The following is a 23,137-nucleotide window of genomic DNA, read 5'->3' on the forward strand; positions in this document are numbered from 1 at the left end:
ACAAAAACCATAGCACTTTACTTAACTAGGCAAGTCAGTTAAGAACAAATTCTTATTTACCCTGGGCCAATGGTGTGTCCCAATCAGCCTGGATTCGAACCAGTGACGCCTCTTGCACTGAGATGCAGTGCCTTAGACAGCTGCGCCACTCGGGAGCCCCTACTTAGCTTTAAGTGATACTTTATCAACATACTTGAAGTGATGTCAACAAAATGTATTAAGCGTGCATTCGTAAATTCACTCTGGCTATCTACTCTCATTTCAGAGCGCTCTCGTCTGTGTGCCAGAACGCAGAATTATTGATGAATTTAGGAACGCTCAACACCAGTTGAACAACCAGTTGAACATGGCCGGTGTCAGTAAACGTCAGCCAATAAAAAGCGTAATTAAATTGTTGCCAGCAGCAGTTAGTCACCAACGCTCTGGATAACATGAAAACAGCCTAACCAGCTCTGTTGGGGCGAATAAAATGGTCACAGTGAGGTGTTCTCTCATTTGTGTCTGGAAGTAGCTAGCCAACGTTAGCCAGTTAGCTTGGGTGCCGTTGTGAGGTCAGAACGCTCTGATCAACCCTACTCCTCGACCAGTTCGTCCAGTGTGCGCTCTGAACACCCCGAATTTACGAACGCCCAGAACACACTCTGGCACTCCAGATTGAATTTAGGAACACATCCTAAGTGATCATGCCAGAGAAGCCGGTATTTGGAGGATATATTGGCAAGGGTGTTGTTAGGCCCGAGACGAAGAAACGTGCCAATATATCTTCCAAACACTGGCTTCGAGGGCATTATTACTTTTACACAAAGGGGTTACCAACATAATACAAAAGGGTTACCAACATATTCAAATAATGATTGCAATATTTCCATTAAAAACGTTATTTTGACGAATTTATTAATACTATTTAATCCTTCCACAATATATAGTCCCGACACAAATCAAAGGTTGCTACCCAAGCCAGCTGGTCGTTCGTTCTGTTGGTTCGGTTGCCAGAGAAGTCTCTTTGTTCTGCATCTATGGATACGACCCAGTCGTTCATTCTGAATGTTCCATTGCAATACTGTCTGGCAACGTTAACCCTTGCTTGTTAGCTAGCCAACTAAGGCTAATTTACGGTCACGGCAAAAAGTGCAGCAAAGTAGCCACATTTGTTTAAGCTCTTTTTTTAGTGACATTTATTTGGATACATCCATAACAATGAGCGAATGAGGCGTGATTTCGCCTGGCATAGAAAATGTGCTCAATCGTCAGGATACTATTGTTCAGAGGAGCACGCCAACAACACAGCTAACACAATCACTTCAAACTGAAGCTTGAACGACTGCAAAGGACCTGCACTTCGTTTAGTTGTACCTTTTTTCAATGTATATTTATTTGTTTATATCCATAAAAACGATGCCAGCTGAGAAACGCTGCCTGCTTAAATCCCGAAACGTCATTACTGTGTTGCAAATGTCGGAGACAGACTGCAAGGTTTATACAAATCTCCCCTGTTGAAAACGAATGTTAGTCTAAAAGGAATGTGAGATCATGTCTAGATGCTTTTAATAGTGGAGATCAAGTTCATAAATAACCTGGCTGGGCTGATGAGACAGTGGATTGCACAGTCAAATGGAACAGAGTAAATAGGCAATTTAAATGTCAGTTTTAGCCGGCGCTAACTTGTGGAATAGACCGGCGGGAATGCGGTTGTAACCTATCAGAATTCAGGAACTGATTTACCCGTTATATAATGTGCACTTGCACTTTCCCCTTCTGACTTTTTTTTTTGTTGACATGTTTGGCCAAACCTGAGCCAAATATTCATGTGACTGGACCTCACGAATCTGCAGTTGACACAAGAAGCCGGAGAGGGGTGCATGCTGGTTCTTGTAGGGATATATAATTATCTTAACTTTTAAGTCTGACGATTTTACTGGTCAAATAAAACTAAATTTCCCGCAATGCCTTGCGCCTTTAGCTTTTCCTGTACTTCCTGCTCGGTAAGATAGCGGGCAATCGGTCGTCAAAACAATCCTGTCATTTGGAGAATTTATGTAAAATCAAATATAAGTCACCAGGCTAAGGGAATTCCTATTTGTTTTAAAACAACTGACTCAAAGAAAAGACAATGGTATGTTTGCAATTGGGTACATTTTGTGGCCAATTACTTTGCTCTAACGTTAGCATAGCCGCTAGCTAGCCAATGTCGTTCGCCAATCTCCTGTGAAATGTATGAGAAGCCTATAAAGATAACGTTATATATTCGAATTAAACAAACCTAACTAAATTAATCGATTAACTACATCAGACTCCCGACTTTTTTTTTTACGAATAACTGCCTGGCTTGCATTTGTCAGTAACGTTAGACTAGTTAGCCACCTAGCTAGTTAACATAGCTAGCTATATATCTTGACCTGAAAGGGTGTGGCTAGCTAACGTTAGATTACTAACTAACGTTAGGTGTTGTAAAGGAATGCGAATCTGTCTGCACACTTAACCAATCCATGCTCAGAAATGCACTGTTATTGGTGTTTGTTATAGTTATAGGTGAAACTGATGATGCATGGGTGGTGAGAACATCCAGTGAATCAATCAAATAAAATATTATGTCACATGCCCCGAATGCAACAGGTGTAGTAGACCTTACCGTGAAATGCTTAACGTTACTTACCCATAGTTAGATCAGAGAAGCCATATTCAAGACAAGGCTAGCGAGCGTTCAATGTTTCTTAATGTTCAACTGGAAATGAAGTGTGTAGAACTTTGACTCTCTGACAAGAAGAACGGGAAAATCAAGTTCTATTAGCTACATTACATTCAGGCCTAGTCTAGCTTGGCTATATGCTGAGTTCCGAATGTTGTGATGTAGCTAGTTAAGTTACTATAGCAGGGCTCTATAACCCTGTTCTTGGAGAACTACAGTCCTGTAGGTTTTCACTCAACCCTAATCTAGCACACTGGTTGATAAGCGGAACAAAGTTAGTTACAACTGGGGTTGGAGCAAAAACCTTACAGGAGGGTAGCTCTCCAGGAACAGGGTTGGAGACCCCTGTACTAGACTGCATTCTTCATTTTCTCTCCTCCCTTGCTCCTGTCATACAGATCCGCTTCATCCTGATTCAGAACCGAGCAGGGAAGACCCGACTGGCCAAGTGGTACATGCAGTTTGATGACGACGAGAAACAGAAGCTGATTGAGGAAGTGCACGCTGTGGTGACTGTCCGTGATGCCAAGCACACCAACTTTGTGGAGGTATGGCAGAAGGATTTACTCGATGCCATGTCTGTGCGTTGGAGTCTGTGTGTGCCCTAATGTAGGCTATTTGTTTTCTGGCAATTGTATTCATTGTCACTATCTGGCCATTCTAGCAAGGCTGGAAGCTACCTGGTACTGTAACTCAAGGTCTACAGCTGCATTTGGCGTACTGTTTACTTGGCTTTACAATGACATGGGCCTAAATTGTAGCATACATTGTGACACTGAAGAGGCGGTGGATAATAGGCTATATTTTCCACTGATATACTGTAACTCTAATTGGTTAACCAAGTTGAATTCGATATGCTATTAATTATTCTTAAATGAAAAGCACATATTGAGACAATTGTCTGTCTTGTCTTCAGTTCAGGAACTTCAAGATCATCTATAGGCGCTATGCTGGTCTGTACTTCTGTATCTGTGTGGATGTGACAGACAACAACCTGGCATACCTGGAGGGCATTCACAACTTTGTGGAGGTATGATAAGACATTAACTCACACGTATACTGTTTATTATGATGACACACAATGCGGAGCTGTTTCATGTCAATGACATTTGGCTGGTTATGTGAAGGAATGTGGGCTAATCAAATCTCCACATTCATAGCTGAATGATTAGGCATGCTTTATTGGTGAATTATTGTATCGATGTGCTCCTACAGCTCTTTAGAATATAGGGTGTGTTCATAAATTCAATCTGGAGTACGCTTTAGGCGTTTGTAAATTCTGAGCGTTTTGTCAGATTGTCTGTTTGTAAATTCTGAGCGTTTTGTCAGATTGTCTGTTTGTAAATTCTGAGCGTTTCGCTCTTGGAGTGTTCAGGAAGCACAGTGGCCGAGGAGTAGGGTTGATCTGAGCCTTCTGACCTCACAACAGCAGTCAAGCACCCAAGCTAACTGGCTATCGTTGGCTAGCATGCTAGCTACTTCCGATCATAAATGCGAGAACACCTCACTCTGACCATTTTACTCACCCTAGCCGAGCTGGTTATCCAGAGCGTTGGTGACTGTAACTGTGCTGCTGGCAACAATTATTTAATTACGCTTTTTTTGCCAACGTTTACTGACACTGGCCACATTCAACGGGTGTTGAGTGTTCCTATATTCATCAGTTATACTGCACTCTTGTACACTCAGACGTGAGTGCTCTGAAATCGGTGTAGATAGCCAGAGCAAATGTACGAACACACCTATAGAGTACCACAGTATGAGTCATAATACCCATAAAACCTAGCGGTCCAACAGGGCAATAGTTCCAATCGTTTTCCCACCATTTTTCCCATAGTGGATTTTAGAAACGCAGTATTGTTTTTCCTTGGGAATAGTGTTTAATACACAGGTTGACAATAAATGTGGCTCAATTCAGTTTTTTTAGAGTCCCTGCAATAAGAGCTACGATGCTAATGTTCTCTGGGTGTCACTGAGTAGACTGATACCCCATGTCATTGATCAACAATCCATAGGTAAGGCTGTACAGTGAAATAAGTATGTCCCAATGCAATTCTAAAGTATAATACATCCAGTGTGATTAACAGATTTTTGTCAAATTAACATAGTCTTTTGTTGATTTTATATAACATACCAACCTTGTTTAGCATGATCTATTCAATTATGGCATAATTCTACTATTTGTATTAATTTGCATCACTGTCAATGACATACTTTTATTTTGAACGCTAACCAAAGTCCACTATTGTGGCTAATCCTTGTGGCTAGCTTCACATAGATGGGTCCGACCACCATTAATCAAATAACCCTCGTTTATAAGACCGATCTTATTTTAGATGATGATACCTAGCTGTATAGTTAGCTAGTTAGTGAATCAGATTATGTTGTTTTGCATCCATGAGCTAGCTAGCTTTTTTTATGACCAGCACTGTAGGTGCGCGAGACAACTTTACCAGCATCATAGCATACGTATCAATGAATCAAATACGGGTGTTGGTGTAATCAATGTGTAATAACTACGTAAAAAAATGTATGAACGCGTTAAATTATGTGACTTGCAGTCATATTCAGGTCCTGATTGGTCAACAAGCTTGTGTTTGTGTGTGTGTAACCTTTTTATTTAACGAGGCAAGTCAGTTAAGAACAAATTCTTATTTACAATGATGGCTTCCCCCGGCCAAAACCGGACCACGCTGGGCCAATTATGCGCTGCCCTATGGGACTCCCATTCACGGCCGGATGTGATACAGCCTGGATTTGAACCAGGGACTGTAGTGATGCCTCTTGCACTGAGATGCAGTGCCTTAAACCGGTGTGTGTGTGTGAACTATTTAACTGTACTAGCGGCCTTAAGCATTATAAAATGTTTAATTTCGGTATCGGGTTTTTTTTGCAAGGGAAAATATCGGATATCGGTATTGGCTAAAAATGTCATATCGGTGCATTATTCATTTGAAGTGTTTCTACAATCCCCTATGGAAAGAAATGCATGGTGGAAAAATTGGAACCATTTCCCTGTTTGACCGCTAGGTCTTATGGGTATTATGACACCTCGACTGTGGGGCTCTATTTTCTATGCATTCTTACCCAGTGTAATACGCCCCATATAGAGTCTGACTCGACGCAAAAGTAAGACCAGAACACCAAAGTGGGGGAAGGACAAATCTCTCTGGTGGTGTTCGTTCATATTCCCAAAAAGCATTGCCTGAGTGGCTTTCCTCCCAGGTCGAGGGGAAATGGCGGAACAGCTCGCACTGTGCTCCCTGTCCGAGGGGCAGGCGGAATGTGGCCGTGAAGGAAAACAGCTGAGATTCCTGACACTCGGGTTCAAGAGCACCGCGACCTGGAATGCTGGACTTCCTCAGGCCCTTAAATAATTCCCTATATAGGCTAGTGCACTACTTCAGACCACAGCCTTGTACTATGGATTACACTGTATCCTAGCTATGAATTAGACTAAATAGTTCATGTAACAAAACCTGACCCCCATGTCATCTTTTCCCCCTTTAGGTGTTGAATGAGTATTTCCACAATGTGTGCGAGTTGGACCTGGTGTTCAACTTCTACAAGGTAAGAGTAAAAGTGTTGATGAATTTTAAAACCACAAACACTCTGTGCTAAGAGGAACAACAGAAAGGAGCGGAAAAACCCGGGGGAGGTGAAAAGATACAATTTTAATGTATTTTCTTTCATTGCAATGGGGAGGTGCTATGGCAACGAGGATGGGATGCGTAATTACAACAATCAGTCAACTAGGCTCATCCACATCAATTTGGTGGGGGTTGGTTTTCCTCTGCCAGAAATGTTAAGCAATTAAGACTCCTCTGATGACTGCCCTTTAAGCAGTTATCGTGTCAATTACGTGAGGCATTTCTGAATATTCGCCCACTCGCTGAACCTTAAAGAAGCGCAGCCCACGCTAAAAGTTGCTGCGCTCTGTGATGTCTTCGGATTCACGAATAAAACAGAAAGTGCCAGAAAGCGACATGATGGCAAACAGCTTGCCTCAACATCAACCCCCTCTCTATTAGATCTAGTGCCACAGCAGCAAGGCCTACGCACTGCTAGAAAGGCTCATTTACATAATGGGGTGGAGATGAATCTGCAGGATCTATACAGTTCTCCCAACTCTTGTTTTTTTTAAAAAGCTGTGTGCGCACAGGGAATTTGACCAGTGCAGTAGGCTGACCTCTGACCTAACCTGCCTCTACCTATCCTGTGTGTTCTGTCCCAGGTGTACACGGTGGTGGATGAGATGTTCCTGGCGGGGGAGATCAGAGAGACGAGCCAGACCAAGGTCCTCAAGCAGCTGCTAATGCTCCAGTCCCTCGAGTAGCCAACAGGGCAGCCATCTTGACCAGTCCATCACCCACCCACCATCGTCACTCTGGAAAGGACCCCCTCTCATTTGCCATCTTCCACCCCTTACAGAAACCAGGGGCTTATTCACGAGGGTGCAGTCACAGAACGTTCAGATAGAAATGCATGGTGTAGAACAGACATCGTTTTCGGTCATGCAGAATCGGAATCGAGTCGGCTCTACACATTACATTTCGATCCGCAACAATGAGAAAGTTTCAACCTCTTATGCCCCAGAAAGGCTGTATTTTGGTGCTGCAGATATGGCCCTTATCATTTAATTTCTTAACCACCAGTTCAAGTAAAATCATCTGGATGAGTATATTTGCAGCACTGAAAATACATGTTCTCTCTATGCCCTGTCTCAAGCTGGAGGCTGCACTTACGGCAGTTAGATTAAGGTTTCCAGTTATTCACCTGTACATCCCACCATCAAACCTATACTAGTGGAGAGAGAGGATGACAAGGACAACAACTGTTCTGGCAACCCCAGTGTCACTACAGTAGCTAAAAAAAATAAAAAAAATCAGAAAACCCTTGTAAACTGCCTGTGATATCCCTGTCTTGTCTGGGAGAATCACAGTTTGAGCTGAGTGACTAAACCACCGCTACAAATGCCCATTGAAGCCATTGACCTCTCGCGGTGGTTCACGGTTCAATGGAGTGCACTTTAAGTGTGCCGTTGAGAGGTCTGGTAATGGCAACCTGTGCAGGGTTGTAGCTACTCTCTGTGATATTAAATAACTGTCAGTATCATGTCAGGTTGTATATCAGACAATGCGTCTCCACTCCACATATGGTGCTTGTTAGTCACATCCAGATATGTTCAACTTTAAATACACACAAATACTTTAAGGGAAATTATACAGTGATATATATTTTAAGTAAAGCAGTACTGTGAAGTTTGTTTTGTATGGTGTACATATATACAGTGTATCTTATGCATAATAGTGTGAAACCATTGTCTTTTCCAGGCCTTTCCCCAGCTTCTCCTGCCTGTCTCGTTGTCAGTGTTTTAATACACAGATCTGAATTGGGGGAAATTCCATTAATATTCCTTGGTCAGCTCATTCGTATGACAAATGGTCTTTCCAACAACCAGAGGCCAAATGATATGACCAAAAATCTAGAGGCACTTGTCTAGTAGGTCTGTGACAACACCGCCTTGTAACTCGTCTGTCATTGTAACCATGTCCAGTCTTGCACCTCCCAACACATCACAGGTTTCACATGTTACTATTATGGTTTGTTAGTTTTTTTAAATTTGGATTTAGTGCGATGTACTGCTTCCCCTTTCCTGTCTGAGATTGTTGAAAGATGGTCTCCTGTTGCTATACTACCAGTCAGTGTATATATATATAAAAATAAATCAAAGTACTAAATAAAATGTTAAAACCTGTGCTTTTTATACTGTGAATGTGTGACGAACATCAGATGAAGTACTGAAATTGGAAAACATATCATTTGTGATTTAGTGCCATCTAGTGGTATTAATCCACCCTAGCCTTCACATTTTGGAATCCGCCCTCTGAGGTCATTCTTGCAGCCTCCCAGTGATCTATAAAATCAATCAATATATCCACTTCAGTGACATTAATGCACTCTGCCTGTTACTCCATTGACCCACAAACAGAAATTCAAACAATTAGACAAAGCTTTAACCATATGAAGTCTCCCGATACACTAACCCTACTCTCGCTGTGAGGTCTGTGGTAGATATGCAACCAGGTTGACAATGAATGCACACACACATGATCTGTAATAAATCTAATTCACCAGAGTTAAAAAGCTGTGTTTATTTAGAATACATCTTAAAATGAACAAGCGACCCTTCCCTGCCAAAAACAAATCCAATACACAAACTGAAAATGTATTTACAGCATAGATTATTCAGATGTATGGTAGTACCTAAAATTATTTAATCACATTGGTTACTAAGCAACAACTGAGATTCTGCTCCGTTTCGAGTCGAAATGACAGACAGAAGTTAATCACATGACCATTAGCCTATTACTAAGTGCTTACGATGCATTCAATAGAATACACAAGACATTGAGGCCAAGGTAAAATGGTCTTAGGGTCAAGCAGCAGGGAGTGCATCACTACTGTTGTGAGACATGACTGACTGATTTCAGTCTGTGGTCCGCACATTCACGGGCTCACGAAGTCACAGTAATTGTCAAATGTTACATCACCCCTACAACGGCAGCAGGAAGCTACAAATAACGAGTCAAAAAAATTGAGAGTGAATCATTTTGACACAACCCAAGGGAGACTAGAACAGGAGGTTTGGGTCAGTCAGTCGATACCGGGAGAGAAAGGACAAAATCTCAGTTGTTCTTTAGTGAGGAATGATTACCTCTCCAATTGCTCTTTTATTACAGTATATATTTCAATTTGTACAATTCTATAGATACAGTATATCAACAAAACAATCTCACGTGAAAGTGCACTTGCAGAGGAGGAAAAAAAGTAACAAAGCAGACTTTAAAAAAAATAATTGTTTACACAAAATGGGACCAGTCTTTCTCGGGTTGATGATGTCACAGTGGCATTTTGATAGCCATCTTCTCAAGGCTTCTTCAGTGTAACAGATAAACTGCTCTTAGTGGAGTCCAAACAGCAGCATTGCTTAGGAATTAGGTACGGGTGCATAAGGGCCTGAAATTAGGTTAGGGCCTGAAATCCTAAATGTTTGTTTTTCATAACCTGATGCTATATGACAGTCAGAAAATGATAGGTTGAAGAGGCAAAATATAAAAACAAGAAGTGCAGTTGAATGCTACAGAGTGCAGCCTGGCTCTGTAACCTGAATATTTCCCACTAGTGACACTGAAACCAGTCTAGCTTCCTGTGACAGGTCTTTACATGCAAACTCAGAGCAGCAGAGAAATAAAGAGGGCAGAGATGGGGTTACATTCTCAGAGATAACCTCCCCACCCCCAGGGCGCGATAGAGCCTGAGATTGAGACAGAGAGTGTAACCCTTAAATGGCAAAGGCAAGCAGTGACATTAGATATGCAGCTGATAAATGGGGAACAACAAGTGGTCATTGGGGTCCTTTGGAAAACCATAAGAGAAGACTGAACTGAACCCTTACTCATCCTTGTGCTATGGACATGACCCGCAGGCCTTTGAGTGCCTTATGGAGTGAATCGATTTCCCTTTGGGAGGTGCTAGTAGTGACAAAAAAAAATATTGTGTGGGTGAGGTGTTGAGGGGACTGTAATACATCCACAACGTCAAGCATTTCTCTACTCCACTTGATAAATTGCATTAATTGAAATCAAACCTTGGACAAGTTGTCCGTTTGATTCTAATCTATGCCATTTATACCCAAAGTCAAGTTACATGTGGTAACATTTAGACCGGGGGAATCAGTGACATGTGTACATCTGAAGCCAGGAGAACAATCAGGGGAAAAGGTTGGACAATAATTGAGGAAGCATTCGCAACTGACCCAACAACCTGCTCATGCTTGGGTGTTGGTGGTAAACGGCTCTTTTCGGGTTGCAGAGTAGTCAAGTTTGGGTTTGGGAGACTTAGGTTTGCCTGGTTATCAGAAGGTAAATAGCAGGCTTGATGAGAAGTACTGTTCAGTGCAAACAAAGGTTAAATTCAGCTTATAAAAAACAGAAATATAATAATAATGAGTGATGTGTAAAACACAAGAACTTGTCGAACAACCTGATAGTGCAGTCTAACAGGCTGCGTATGAATGAGGAAGTTGACCATGTGTGTTTTGCAATTCATCCTTCATGAACTTTCAGTTACAGGTGGTGTGTGTACTGTCTCTGTCTGTGCGTGTGCGTGCGTGCGCGTGCTGATAAAAACAACAAAAGGGTAAAAACGGGACATACCCTACACACAACCCCTGACCCTGACAGTCATGCCAGATATTGACTGCCTTATGTTCCCAGCACAGTTCACACCACAGGGTCTCCCGGCCTAGGACCCAGGGGCCCGGGTAATCTCCCTTGGCAGGAAGTATAGACTCTTACCAATAAGTCAGGGGTCGCAGGTCATCTCCATGGCGGCTGGTCCAAGTATGCTGTAAGTGTGTAAGAGGTTGCAGAAGGGAGAGGGGTCCTGCACCTCCCAAAACACCTACAGCTGAGAGAGATAGAAATGTTTATATATATTTGTATCAATTATTCTCTAAAGCTACATTTAATCGAAGCAGAGCATGGCAGTCTACTGACCTTTAGGGGGCGTCCTGTGAGTGTGGGGTTGAAGGGTGAGGGTGAGGGTCCGGCCCCTAGCAGTTACACTGCTGCTTGATCTGTGCGGTGGTACCTCTGGGCTGTCTCAGCTGCCTCAGGGAAGAATCTCCATACTGGATACCTGAACCCATTCGCTCTGGGTCCAACTCACCTGACACACATATACGAAGAAGGACACACACACGCGCACAGTGTAAACAACATGAGCAAACACACAGACATCCACACTCAACATATGATTGTATGAAAAAAAATCAAACAGATACACCGTTTTAGCACACACACACATATCTCATAAGTAAACACATGTACTGTTTGTTTACCTGACTCCATCTTGTTGAGGATGGTGCGGGCAGTTTTGAGGAAGGCCTCCTCCACGTTCTCCCCTGTCAGAGCGCTGGTCTCCAGGAACATCAGCTCTGTAACGGTCAACACAGTCAGTAAAATCGATACTCCCTCCCTAGGAAAACTAATACAGGCCTAAAAGCTGGTGGAAACTATCTTACAATAGAGAGTTGCCGAAAAGGGGAGCGATGAAGTGAGGACAGGAAGGGGGAGAGACTTGTTGTGGAATGAGGGAGGGAAACGGCCTGAGTAGGGGTGAGGAGTGAGACGGACAGTTACCGTTCTCCTGTGCGAAGCGGGACGCCTCGAGGAAGGTGACCTCTCGGTCCGCGTCCAGGTCCTTCTTATTCCCACACAGGATGATGACGATGTTGGGGCTGGCCAGCGTCCGTGCGTCTGTCAGCCAGTTGGTCAGGGCGTTGTACGTCTCCCGGCTAGAGGACAGAGACACGCCAGACAGACACGCCAGACAGATACAGACGAGGGGAAAGCTGAGTTTAATCACATGAAGCGCTTCATTAGGACAGGAATGTTCAGTAGGATGGGATGGTACTTTTGAAAAATCAGTGTATTGAATTGTGTGTTCCTTACAACATAAGAGGTGAAGTTACAAGAAGCACTTGGAGGTAGAGATGATAGACTTTGAGAATATTAGCAGTTTTCAAACGTACAAATTTTCAATATATACCTCTATGGGCTAATGTTCTTTTTGCTCCGAATGAGAAAGGAAGTACAGAAAATCATCCCTGCCGTTCCCCTCTTCAAGGACAGATGGAGTCTGATTACCAGCTCCCACCTCCTAGAAACTTTTTTTGGGGGGGTGAAATCACCCGTCACCATGGTTACCGCATGCTGGTGTCCATGGCAACGTGAGAACAGTGAGCAGAAGGGGTCAGACTAATGTCCCACAGCTGCAGTGAGGCGGCTGAACCATGACGTCAGCATAGAGCTAAGCGATGACGACCCCTCTGCCTCGGTGTAGCTCTCACACCACACCACACGCTTTTCGGTCTCCTCTCTTCCTAGTCCTTTGACCTGAACACGGCTCCCTCTTCTCTCCCACACTTTGCTTCCATCTCCCTCCCTCTCCAACATATTCTCTCCCCCTCCCTGCTCTCTCTATTCCACACTCCCGTCCTTCTCTCTCTCGCTCAGTTGACACTGTCTAATGGAGTTTTGCTTTCCGGGCTGCTGCCGCCTGCCTGGAGACACCGCTTTATTACGGCCCTGTCACTCTGCATCACACACTTTATTAGAGCTCTGTCACCTAACATTACACCATTCACTCCATCTTGATGATGCAACAGGCATGGCACCTCTGGGCTGACTAAATGAAAACTCTTGGCTTGGTGCTGCCATTCACACGTCCATCTCTGACTCCGTGTGTCTCCGTGCTCCTGACCGACTCTCCATGGGCTTGTTGAAATTCAACATCTCTATTCGGTCTCTCTGTGCTCTGTTGCCGACTCCCACGTCCTCTGCGTGTGTACGAGCGACCAGTGAAACCAACGCGCTTTTCTCACGGGTCCATCATTGGGTCACCTACCTTGTAATGTCATAGACAAGCAGCGCCCCTGCCGCTCCACGGTAGTAGCTGCGAGTCACAGACCTGGGGGAGGGCAGACAGACAGCACCGTTAACCAATCACAGAACCAGAATACAATCCGTCAACCAATGAGAGCACGGGTCAGAGGTAACGGCACCTCTGAGTAACCAATGGGAGGTCATTACCTGAAGCGCTCCTGTCCAGCTGTGTCCCAGATCTGTAGTTTAACCGTCTTACCCCCGACGTTGACCACCCTGGAACCAAACTCAACCCCGATAGTGTGGTTGGAGTCCTGCTTGACTGCACAGCCAGAGACAGACCATTAGAGAAGCCACAACCATCACTGTACTGTTTGTCTCCTATATCATTTATTCAAATATGTCGGTTTTTCCAGATGGCTGGTTTGTGAAAGACAAACACCTAATAGTGTGACTGCCTAGTTATGAGGCTTAAGTTGCCAAGACTTCACAGAAACATTTCCTGGTTAATTCCCAGAGTCACAGTGCTGATCTACATTGTGCTGGTGCGTTGTGCTTGTTTAAAGACCTAGAACAGTTAGCTTCAGAAGCCTCTTCAGAAACCTCATCAGAAGCCTCTTCAGAAGCCTCTTCAGAAGCCTCTTCAGAAGCCTCTTCAGAAACCTCTTCAGAAACCTCTTCAGAAGCCTCTTCAGAAGCCTCATCAGCATATCAGAGGGTTGGTGAGCTACTGCCTCTCTCAGGTCCAGAGATTAACACAGTCAAAGCCCTTCTCCCACACTACTGACAGCACTGGGAGTTAGAGGTCTTTATCTCATCTACACATCTCTGTGTGTGTGTGTGTGTGTGTGTGTGTGTGTGTGTGTGTGTGTGTGTGTGTGTGTGTGTGTGTGTGTGTGTGTGTGTGTGTGTGTGTGTGGACATGCATTCGGAAAGTATTTCGGACTCCTAGACTTTTTCCACATTTTGTTGAGGGGGAAAAAACGATTTAACCCATTTTAGAATAAGGCTGCAACGTCACAAAATGTGAAGTCAAGGGGTTTGAATCCTTTCCAAATGGACTGTACGTATGTGCGGGTCAGTGTGCAGAGATGCACGTAACGTTTCTATATTATTGGGCATAAACAATGCATGTGGGTGTTGTTTATTTGCAGGACAAGGGGAGACCAGCATTGGCACTACTTACACTTGGTCTCAATGAACTGGTGCAGGAGGCAAGATTTCCCTGTCCCAGCACTGCCAATCACCAGGAACTTAAACAGGAAGTCTGAAATGAGAGAGAGCGGGGACAGAAATCAATACAACACCAGAGGCTCAAACTGTTGAGACCAATCCTTAAGTCTCCCTATGACCGTGATCTGCTCCCTGTCAACAGAGTAGCCAACGGTCCCAAATTAGCTGGCTAATCACTACCTTGTGTGTGAGTGTGATGGCAAGTAAACATTGATGCTAATTTGCTAAGCGACGAGCTAAAGGAGGATGGGGTAAGAGACTTCTAAAATGAACAATGAGAGAGGTTGTGTTGTCAACCACTGACAGGCGTGGTCCCATAGGTCATCGCTCCTCACTTTGAGAGAGATTGAGTTGTATCATCCTGTCGGTCTCCTCAGGCTTTGGAACTAACCCCGATTTACCTCAATGAAAAAAAACAAGCTTATCTGTTTGGTGTGGCTTGTCTCAGGGTGTACGCAATAGATAGCATCAGTGATAGTCTCAACGTCAACAGTGAAGAGGCGACTCTGAGATGCTGGCCGTCTAGGCAGAGTTCCTCTGTCCAGTGTCTGTGTTCTTTTGTCCATCTTAATCTTTTATTGGCCAGTCTGAGATATGGCTTTTTCTTTGCAACTCTGCCTAGAAGGCCAGCATCCTGAAGTCACCTCTTCACTGTTGACGTTGAGACTGGTGTTTTGTGGGTACTATTTAATAAAGCTGCCAGTTGAGGACTTGTGAGGCATCCTATTTCTCAAACTCGACACTCTAATGTACGTGTCCTCTTGATCAGTTGTGCACCGGGGCCTCCCACTCCTCTTTCTATTCTGGTTAGAGACAGTTTGCGCTGTTCTATGAAGGGAGTAGTACACAGCATTGTACAAGATTTTCCGTTTCTTGGCAGTTTCTCACATGGAATAGCCTTCATTTCTCAGAACAAGAATAGACTGGTGAGTTTCAGAAGAAAGTTATTATTTTCTGGCCATTTTGAGACTGTAATCGAACTGACAAATGCTGATGCTCCAGATACTCAACTAGTCTAAAGGCAAGTTTTATTGCTTCTTTATTCAGGACAACATTTTTCAGCTGTGCTAACATAATTGTAAAAGGGTTTTCTAATGATCAATTAGCCTTTTAAAATGACAAACTTGGATTAGCTAACACAATGTGCCATTGGAACACAGGAGTGATGGTTGCTGATAATCGGCCTCTGTACGCCTATGTAGACATACAGTTGAAGTCAGAAGTTTACATACACTTAGGTTGGAGTCATTAAAACTCGTTTTTCAACCACAACCACACATTTCTAGTTAACAAACTATAGTTTTGGCAAGTCGGTTAGGATATCTACTTTGTGCATGACACAAGTCATTTGTCCAACAATTGTTTACAGACAGATTATTTCACTGTATCACAATTCCAGTGGGTCAGAAGTTTACATACACCAAGTTGACTGTGCCTTTAAACAGCTTGGAAAATTCCAGAAAATGGTGTCATGGCTTTAGAAGCTTCTGATAAATGATGTCAAGCAAAGAGGCACTGAGTTTGAAGGTAGGCCTTGAAATATATCCACAGGTACACCTCCAATTGACTCAAATGATGTCAATTAGCCTGAGTCAATTGGAGGTGTACCTGTGGATATATTTCGAGGCCTACCTTCAAACTCAGTGCCTCTTTGCTTGACATCATGGGAAAATCAAAAGAAATCTGCCAAGACCCCAGAAAAAAAAATTGGAGACCTCCACAAGTCTGGTTCATCCTTGGGAGCAATTTCCAAATGCCTGAAGGTACCACGTTCATCTGTACAAACAATAGTACGCAAGTATAAACACCACGGGACCACGCAGCCATCATACCGGTCAGGAAGGAGAAGCCTTCTGCCTCCTAGAGATGAACGTACCTTGGTGCGAAAAGTGCAAATCAATCCCAGAACAACAGCTAAGGACCTTGTGAAGATGCTGAGGAAACAGGTACAAAAGTATCCATATCCACAGTAAAACGAGTCCTATATCGACATAACCTGAAAGGCCGCTCATCAAGGAAGAAGCCACTGCTCCAAAACCGCCATAAAAAAGCCAGACTATGGTTTGCAACTGCACATGGGAACAAAGATCGTACTTTTTGGAGAAATATCCTCTGGTCTAATGAAACACAAATGGAACTGTTTAGCAATAATGACCATCATTATGTTTGGAGGAAAAAGGGGGAGGCTTGCAAGCCAAAGAACACCATCCCAACCATGAAGCACAGGGTGGCAGCATCATGTTGTGGGAGTGTTTTGCTGCAGGAGGGACTGGTGCACTTCACAAATAGATGGCATCATGAGGTAGGAAAATTATGAAAATTATGTGGATATATTGAAGCAACATCTCAAGACATCATTCAGGAAGTTAAAGCTTGGACACAAATGGGACTTCCAAATGGACAATGACCCCAAGCATACTTCCAAAGTTGTGGCAAAATGGCTTAAGGACAACAATGTCAAGATATTGGAGTGGCTATCACAAAGCCCTGACCTCAATCCCATAGAAAATTTGTGGGCAGAGCTGAAAAAGTGTGTGCGAGCAAGGAGGCCTACAAACCTGACTCAGTTACACCAGCTCTGTCAGGGGGAATGGGCTACCCGAAAAGTTTGACCCAAGTTACACAATTTAAAGGCAATGCTACCAAGTATTAATTGAGTGTATGTAAACTTCTGACCCACTGGGAATGTGATGAAAGAAATAAAAGCTGAAATAAATCATTCTCTCTATTTTAAGAATGTGAAATGTCAGAATAATAGTAAAGTGGTGATCCTAACTGACCTAAGACAATTTTCACTAGGATTAAATGTCAGGATTTGTGAAAAACTGAGTTTAAATGCATTTGGCTAAGGTGTATGTAAACTTCCGACTTCAACTGAACATACTGTATATATATATATATATATATATATATTTTTTTTTTTGCTGGTGACACTGTCAGTGATTCTTTTTTTTAAATTCAAGGCACAGCTCACCAGCATGGCTACTGTATCCCAGTATTCTGCAGCGATACGCCATCCCATCTGGTTTGCACTCAGTGGGACTATCATTTGTTTTTCAACAGGACAATGACCCAACACACCTCCAGGCTGTGTAAGGGCTATTTGACCAAGAAGGAGAGTGATGGAGTGCTGCATCAGATGACCTGGCCTCCACTATCACCCAACCTGAACCCAAATGAGATGGTTTGGGATGAGTTGGACCGCAGAATGAAGAAAAAGCAGCCTACATGTGCTCAGCATATGTCTAAACTCCTTCAAGAAAAGCATTCCAGGTGAAGCTGGTTGAGAGAATGCCAAGACTGTGCAAAGCTGTCATCAAAATAAAGGGTGGTTACCTTGAAGAACCTAAAAAATATTTTGATTTGTTTAATACTTTTTTGGTTACTACATGATCCCATGTGTTATTTCATAGTTTTGATGTCTTCACTATATTCTACCATGTAGAAAACAGTAAAAATAAAGAAAACCCCTTGAATGAGGAGGTGTCTCCAAACTTTGACTGGTAGTGTATATATTTTTTTTTAATGACTTTTGAGAACTAACAACCACCGAAATAACTACACAGTCAGGGAGAATCTAAAATTCCTAAAATATCTTTGCCTGGGGCCAAGTGATAGCATAAGAACACAACATAAGCCATGGCAAAATATGTAGAATTGCAGAACAATAGCTATAACTGCACATTTTCTCTTAGCCCCATAACAAAGTGTGTAGATCTGTAGGAAATTAGCTTTTCAAAAAAAGAGCCACATTTGGCCTGCGGCAATTGGCCACGCCCACTACCCCTCCGCTAACTTTGCCACCGCTGCTGAAAAAGATCCTCGGGGAAACGCTGAGCTGGCTACATGACGGCAAGTGTACAGGAATGGAGGCAGTCTATTCACAAACACTCCATGCATACCCGACCGGCCCGAGTACATCTGCACAATATAGATGGGTTACACTGGGCAGCTGCAAAGTTCTGGTGATGTGCTGGACCGGGTCTGGTACTTGACCCATCCTACGCACATGACCATCTGGCTGAGGCCCTGATGTGTGGGACAGAGAGCGGTCCAAAGATGGTCTTTGTGCTGTGACCACAGATAGGGCAATGTCCATTTGCATGCGCAGCCCAGGGTTCCACCAAGCCATACAAGGAACAATGGGGAATTGAAGCAGGAGAGGCTGGCTGTGTGTGGAAAGGGGCAGCAGTGGTATAGAGTGCAGCATCCACAAGCCTCTCACACACACACACACACACACACACACACACACACACACACACACACACACACACACACACACACACACACACACACACACACACACGAGTGAGTCAGGCTGCAGGAGAAACACACAGGGGGCATGGCCCCTCACTGAGTTTCAAGCAGAGTTATTTCAATTACATTTCCAACTCTGTCAGTGCCAAACTTTTCTCCTCAACTTTCTGACTGATTTGCAGATTGGATGCTATTTACCACTCTGCTGCTAGTAAGCTAATCAGCTTGGCTACATGTGCCAAAGCAGGCCAGTCAAATACAGAATCAATATGGCAACTGGAGTAAATTACTGATGAAAGGAAAGAGCAGGGGATGAGATTGATCTTTTGTTCTTCTGTGACATTTAAAACACAGTTCTACTGCAGCCAGCTCTTCTCCAACCCATAAATCAACCATGGCCTATGTATACTAGTGTGTGTTTGTGTGTGTTGTTTACTCAACCAACATAACCTTGAGGCCACATTCATAGCAAGGTAGGCACCCACTAGAGGCCTTATCACACCTTGTTTTCTGTCTCTCAGCGGCCACACTAATCAATGACAACCTGTGTGCGAATGTGACGGATGGAAAAAGCCCGTCTAGGAGTAGTTGAGTCATATTGCATTTACACCATAATAACAACAAGTATTTTGTTGTGTATAAGCGATAGTAAACAGTGGGTAGGTTTTGGCAGGAATAAGAGCATGACCTCACACACACCTGTTCTAGTCTGCCCTTCAGTCCACCTGCTCTGAATCAGACCCCTGTGTTACCTCTGGAGCCAAGCCATATAATCTCTTACAGTGCTGGGCTTCATCCGTGTGTGTGTGTGTGTGTGTGTGTGTGTGTGTGTGTGTGTGTGTGTGTGTGTGTGTGTGTGTGTGTGTGTGTGTGTGTGTGTGTGTGTGTGTGTGTGTGTGTGTGTGTGTGTGTGTGTGTGTGTACATACATACACGCACTAAGTCAGCCTCTCACCTAACCGAGAGACCGTGTGATGTGTTTTGTGTAAAGTACATTCCTACTGTACTTTACATGCCAAAGTGAATTAGTGAATGCAGCTTATGTTACAGTCTGCTTTGTGTAGTCACGTGGCTCCCATGTGACACTGGTGTTCTGCTCTCCTTTATCCCCTTCTAGTACTTAGGGAAAAAAAGCCAATCAGGAAATCAATGAAGACTATTACAGCTGTCGTCTATATAACAGCGTAGAGCACTCCACTTCTAAATGTTGACCTGCTGGTGTAGCATTTCAGAGAGACGGAAACAGAAGAGAGCAAGGAAAGACTACATAATTATCGAGCGAGGGGGACAGATGGAGCGAGATGTGTCAGCAGGGGGTCGAGCAAGCTGCAACAGGAAAGAGAAGAGTACGCATGGTGTGCTGTAGCAAAAACAAATCCATTCACCACAGCCACACCATAAGAAAATGAATAGGCCTGGCTACAGTAAAACAACACTTACCTACCACTGGACACAATGTCCAAAGCATGTATACAAAGTGCAAATGAATATTTAAGGATAAAGATTCCAAGAGAGTGGTCAAAGGAAGATAAAACTGCAATTTCTCCATTGGTGAGAATAAAAAGATTGGTTTGTTACTAACAAGATTGGATTAATGTGGAATAGAATTAACAGAATCCCCATTCTACATTAAGAGTCAAGCTAGCATACATGCCCCCCGCACATACACAGCTCATGTAAACATGCACGCACACGACAAAAGATGTTTGTTTTGGGATTTCTACAGTTCTGAAAACCAGTCAGGCTTTTAAACCTTTTAAGAATGAGCGTTTACATGCACACAAATAATTTGATATTAAACTGATTGTCAGTAGGCAGATTATGCAATAGTAATGTAAACGCCTAACTCTGCTTATCTTAAATCGGTGTAAGGTCAAAATCGAAGTAAGCATACACCGATTAAAACACCTGGTTTTCTGAACAATCGTTCAAATTATTAGGACATATAAACACTTTAATCTGTGTTCCAGCAGTGTATTTGATCTGAGCATCTGCTAGCCCCAGCTGAGCAAGCCTCCCTCTTTAGCGCAAGTGAAGTGTGTTTGGAACAACTTAATGTAGGTGTCTTAGAAGTAGTTTTTACACACAAACTGTATATGTCCGAACTCAGAATCAAGTATGTTTCCCAAAAATAACATGGTAGAACATTTATTTTGATTGCCAATTTTCTGCATTTATCAGAGTGATTTCCATGTAAAACAGGAATATTAGGGAAATCGTTCGTTCTTCTTGCAAAACAAGTAAATGTTTTAATCGAACTAGCTACTATATTAAAATCGGACTGATCATGTAATTCCAGATAAGATCTCATCTGAACTGAAGAGAAATGTTACAAGCTAGTGATGAGGATGCTGTTATCTGGCCCCTGGGGCTGTGGTGTCAATGCAACTGCATCAGATCAGGCTTTCCAACCCTGTTCCTGGAGAGCTAACCTCCAGTAAGTTTTCACTTCAACCCCAGTTGTAACTAACCTGATTAAGTTTATCAACCAGCTAATTATTATAATCAGGTACACTAGATTAAGGTTTGGAGTGAAAACCTACAGGATTTGAACTCTCCAGAAATATGGTTGACTAGCCCTGCGATAAATACATGACAGGTCGTTAGCAAAAGGCAACACCGCATAACTTGACATGTTAGCTAACCCCACCACTTCCAACTTTTACATGCCAAGGACACATGGCTAACTAGCTAAATCTGAATGGGGTCGGTTAAATTAAGCCAAACGACTGCAAATAAAGCTTCTAGTGATTACTACGCTTATTACCGTAAACTAGCCACCCAAGTTCGCTATGCCAATTTTTTGATGGCAACATTTCAACATAAGTTACTTGACCAACTTCACAACTCCCTCTGCGAGTCCCAACCAATACAAAGACTCCAGATGTTGTGTCCAAAAGCTACTTCTTGGCCCTTTTAGGAAGCACACCACGCTTCTGTCTACACGACTCAGTGTTGATTTCAAGACACCTAGTGGAAATGACGGTGCTGAATGCATCTACAAACAAGCGGCATGACCCAAGCAGGTACAGCAGATGTTATACACGTAACGTTAGCAAGCTAGCTCAGAGACGGATGAGGAAGCGAGACAGCCCACTCGCTGTTTTTTTCTGGGTTAATGAAAGTCAACGAACTAAGTAGACGAGCTCCAGCTGCTATTCCATTTGTGTCTATGGGAGACCCACCCCGTTAGGTACACCGGAACGGATAATTTTTGTTCAACGATAAACAGCCTGAGCGAACTATCTTCATTTATCCACCATCTTTGGCTAACTAGCTAGCTAGCTAGCAGGCTAACTAAACGTACCGTATGTTTCAGACATGTCGGCCCACGCTTTAAAAACGATGGACTTAGACGGATTTTCTTAGTTGGTGTCTTCGTACCGTATGTGAAGGATGTTGTGTTGTTTTTTCGTGTTTTCTAAAGTAGCAATTACACCTCCCTTTAGATTTCTGACTTCGCCACACCGTTTCCCTTTCCTCCTCCAACAACACAACTACGCACCTACGTTATGACGTGCAAATGTACACGTCATTACGTGATTTTGAAGGGCATAATCCATAAATTTGGGAATTTGAATATTTAATTTAATAGGATCTCTATAGCATAATCAGAGTAGTCTCGTAAATCATTTCACTCCTTGTCATGGTAAACCGTTTCTTTATTTTGGTGAGTAACGAAAGTTTATTGAATCCAGTCTCTTAACGAATTGGTCAAGAATTTTGTCTATGGACAGCAATTATTCTTAGTGATTCAGAATGCTTTGAACATTAAATGAAAACTCAAAATTCAACGACTTTGTTACTTTGAGATTTTTCGGGATAAAATGTAAAATATGCTAATATTTTTTTTCACATTTTTTAGGTGGTTTGACACTTTATTCAGACCGTAGTGCAATTAGATGGGGAGACAGGCACATGGGAAAAACAGTGGGAAGGCCAGTGGGAATGCTCTGCACAGGAAATACTCATATTAATGGTTGATGTTAGTGGGTAACCAAATCATAGATTGCATTTCCTTGTCCATAGACTGCTTTCAAGGTAAGGACACAAACATTTTGCAATTTTGGTGAACTTTCTCGTTAAAATAGGACTGGAAGAAAACCCTCATTGCTCTCCAGGAGGGTTGTCCACCCCTGATCTATGTTTCCCAATGTGTGTTTGAAAATGTTCTTGAAATAAGAATTAATTTCTCAATCCCCCAACCTTAAAAAAAATGATCAAATGAATATCAGTATTCAGGTGGTATATGCCAACTAGTTGAAGATCCTTTCCATCATCTTACTCTACATAGACACAATATATGATGTGTTTATGAGTTGAGTCCCCCCCTACCATCTCTGCCTAGCATGTGCACAGTACTAAAATGGCCCGGAGCAATGAATATCTAAAGTTATTTGTAGGACTTCCATGAATGGCTGCAACAACAAAGAAATAGCCTCATATATTTCATTTCAAAGACACAAGTAGGCATATCAGACATTGTTAAAATTGTGAAGATGTGGAAT

The 23,137-nt window shown here is 43.0% G+C and overlaps 2 protein-coding genes across 2 annotated transcripts; one reads left to right on the forward strand and one right to left on the reverse strand.

Moving 5' to 3' along the window:
• The first annotated feature begins 1,944 nt into the window (after nucleotides 1–1,944).
• On the forward strand, nucleotides 1,945–8,444 carry LOC129832383 (AP-2 complex subunit sigma). The gene is made up of 5 exons (XM_055896405.1): nucleotides 1,945–2,113; nucleotides 3,085–3,234; nucleotides 3,603–3,716; nucleotides 6,197–6,256; nucleotides 6,921–8,444. The coding sequence occupies exons 1-5, from the start codon at nucleotides 2,111–2,113 to the stop codon at nucleotides 7,020–7,022; spliced, it is 429 nt and encodes a 142-aa protein (XP_055752380.1). The 5' UTR covers nucleotides 1,945–2,110; the 3' UTR covers nucleotides 7,023–8,444.
• Nucleotides 8,445–8,821: 377 nt separating this feature from the next.
• Nucleotides 8,822–22,154, reverse strand: LOC129832382 (ras-related protein Rab-4B-like). The gene is made up of 8 exons (XM_055896404.1): nucleotides 21,937–22,154; nucleotides 14,324–14,404; nucleotides 13,345–13,459; nucleotides 13,160–13,222; nucleotides 11,893–12,047; nucleotides 11,592–11,687; nucleotides 11,248–11,419; nucleotides 8,822–11,158 (listed from the first exon to the last, which is right to left on the reverse strand). Exons 1-7 carry the CDS (start codon nucleotides 21,950–21,952, stop codon nucleotides 11,304–11,306), a joined length of 642 nt encoding a protein of 213 aa, XP_055752379.1. The 5' UTR covers nucleotides 21,953–22,154; the 3' UTR covers nucleotides 8,822–11,158; nucleotides 11,248–11,303.
• Nucleotides 22,155–23,137: the final 983 nt, after the last annotated feature.

This window comes from Salvelinus fontinalis, chromosome 33 (genome assembly GCF_029448725.1).
Source record: "Salvelinus fontinalis isolate EN_2023a chromosome 33, ASM2944872v1, whole genome shotgun sequence".
Taxonomy (NCBI): domain Eukaryota; kingdom Metazoa; phylum Chordata; class Actinopteri; order Salmoniformes; family Salmonidae; genus Salvelinus; species Salvelinus fontinalis.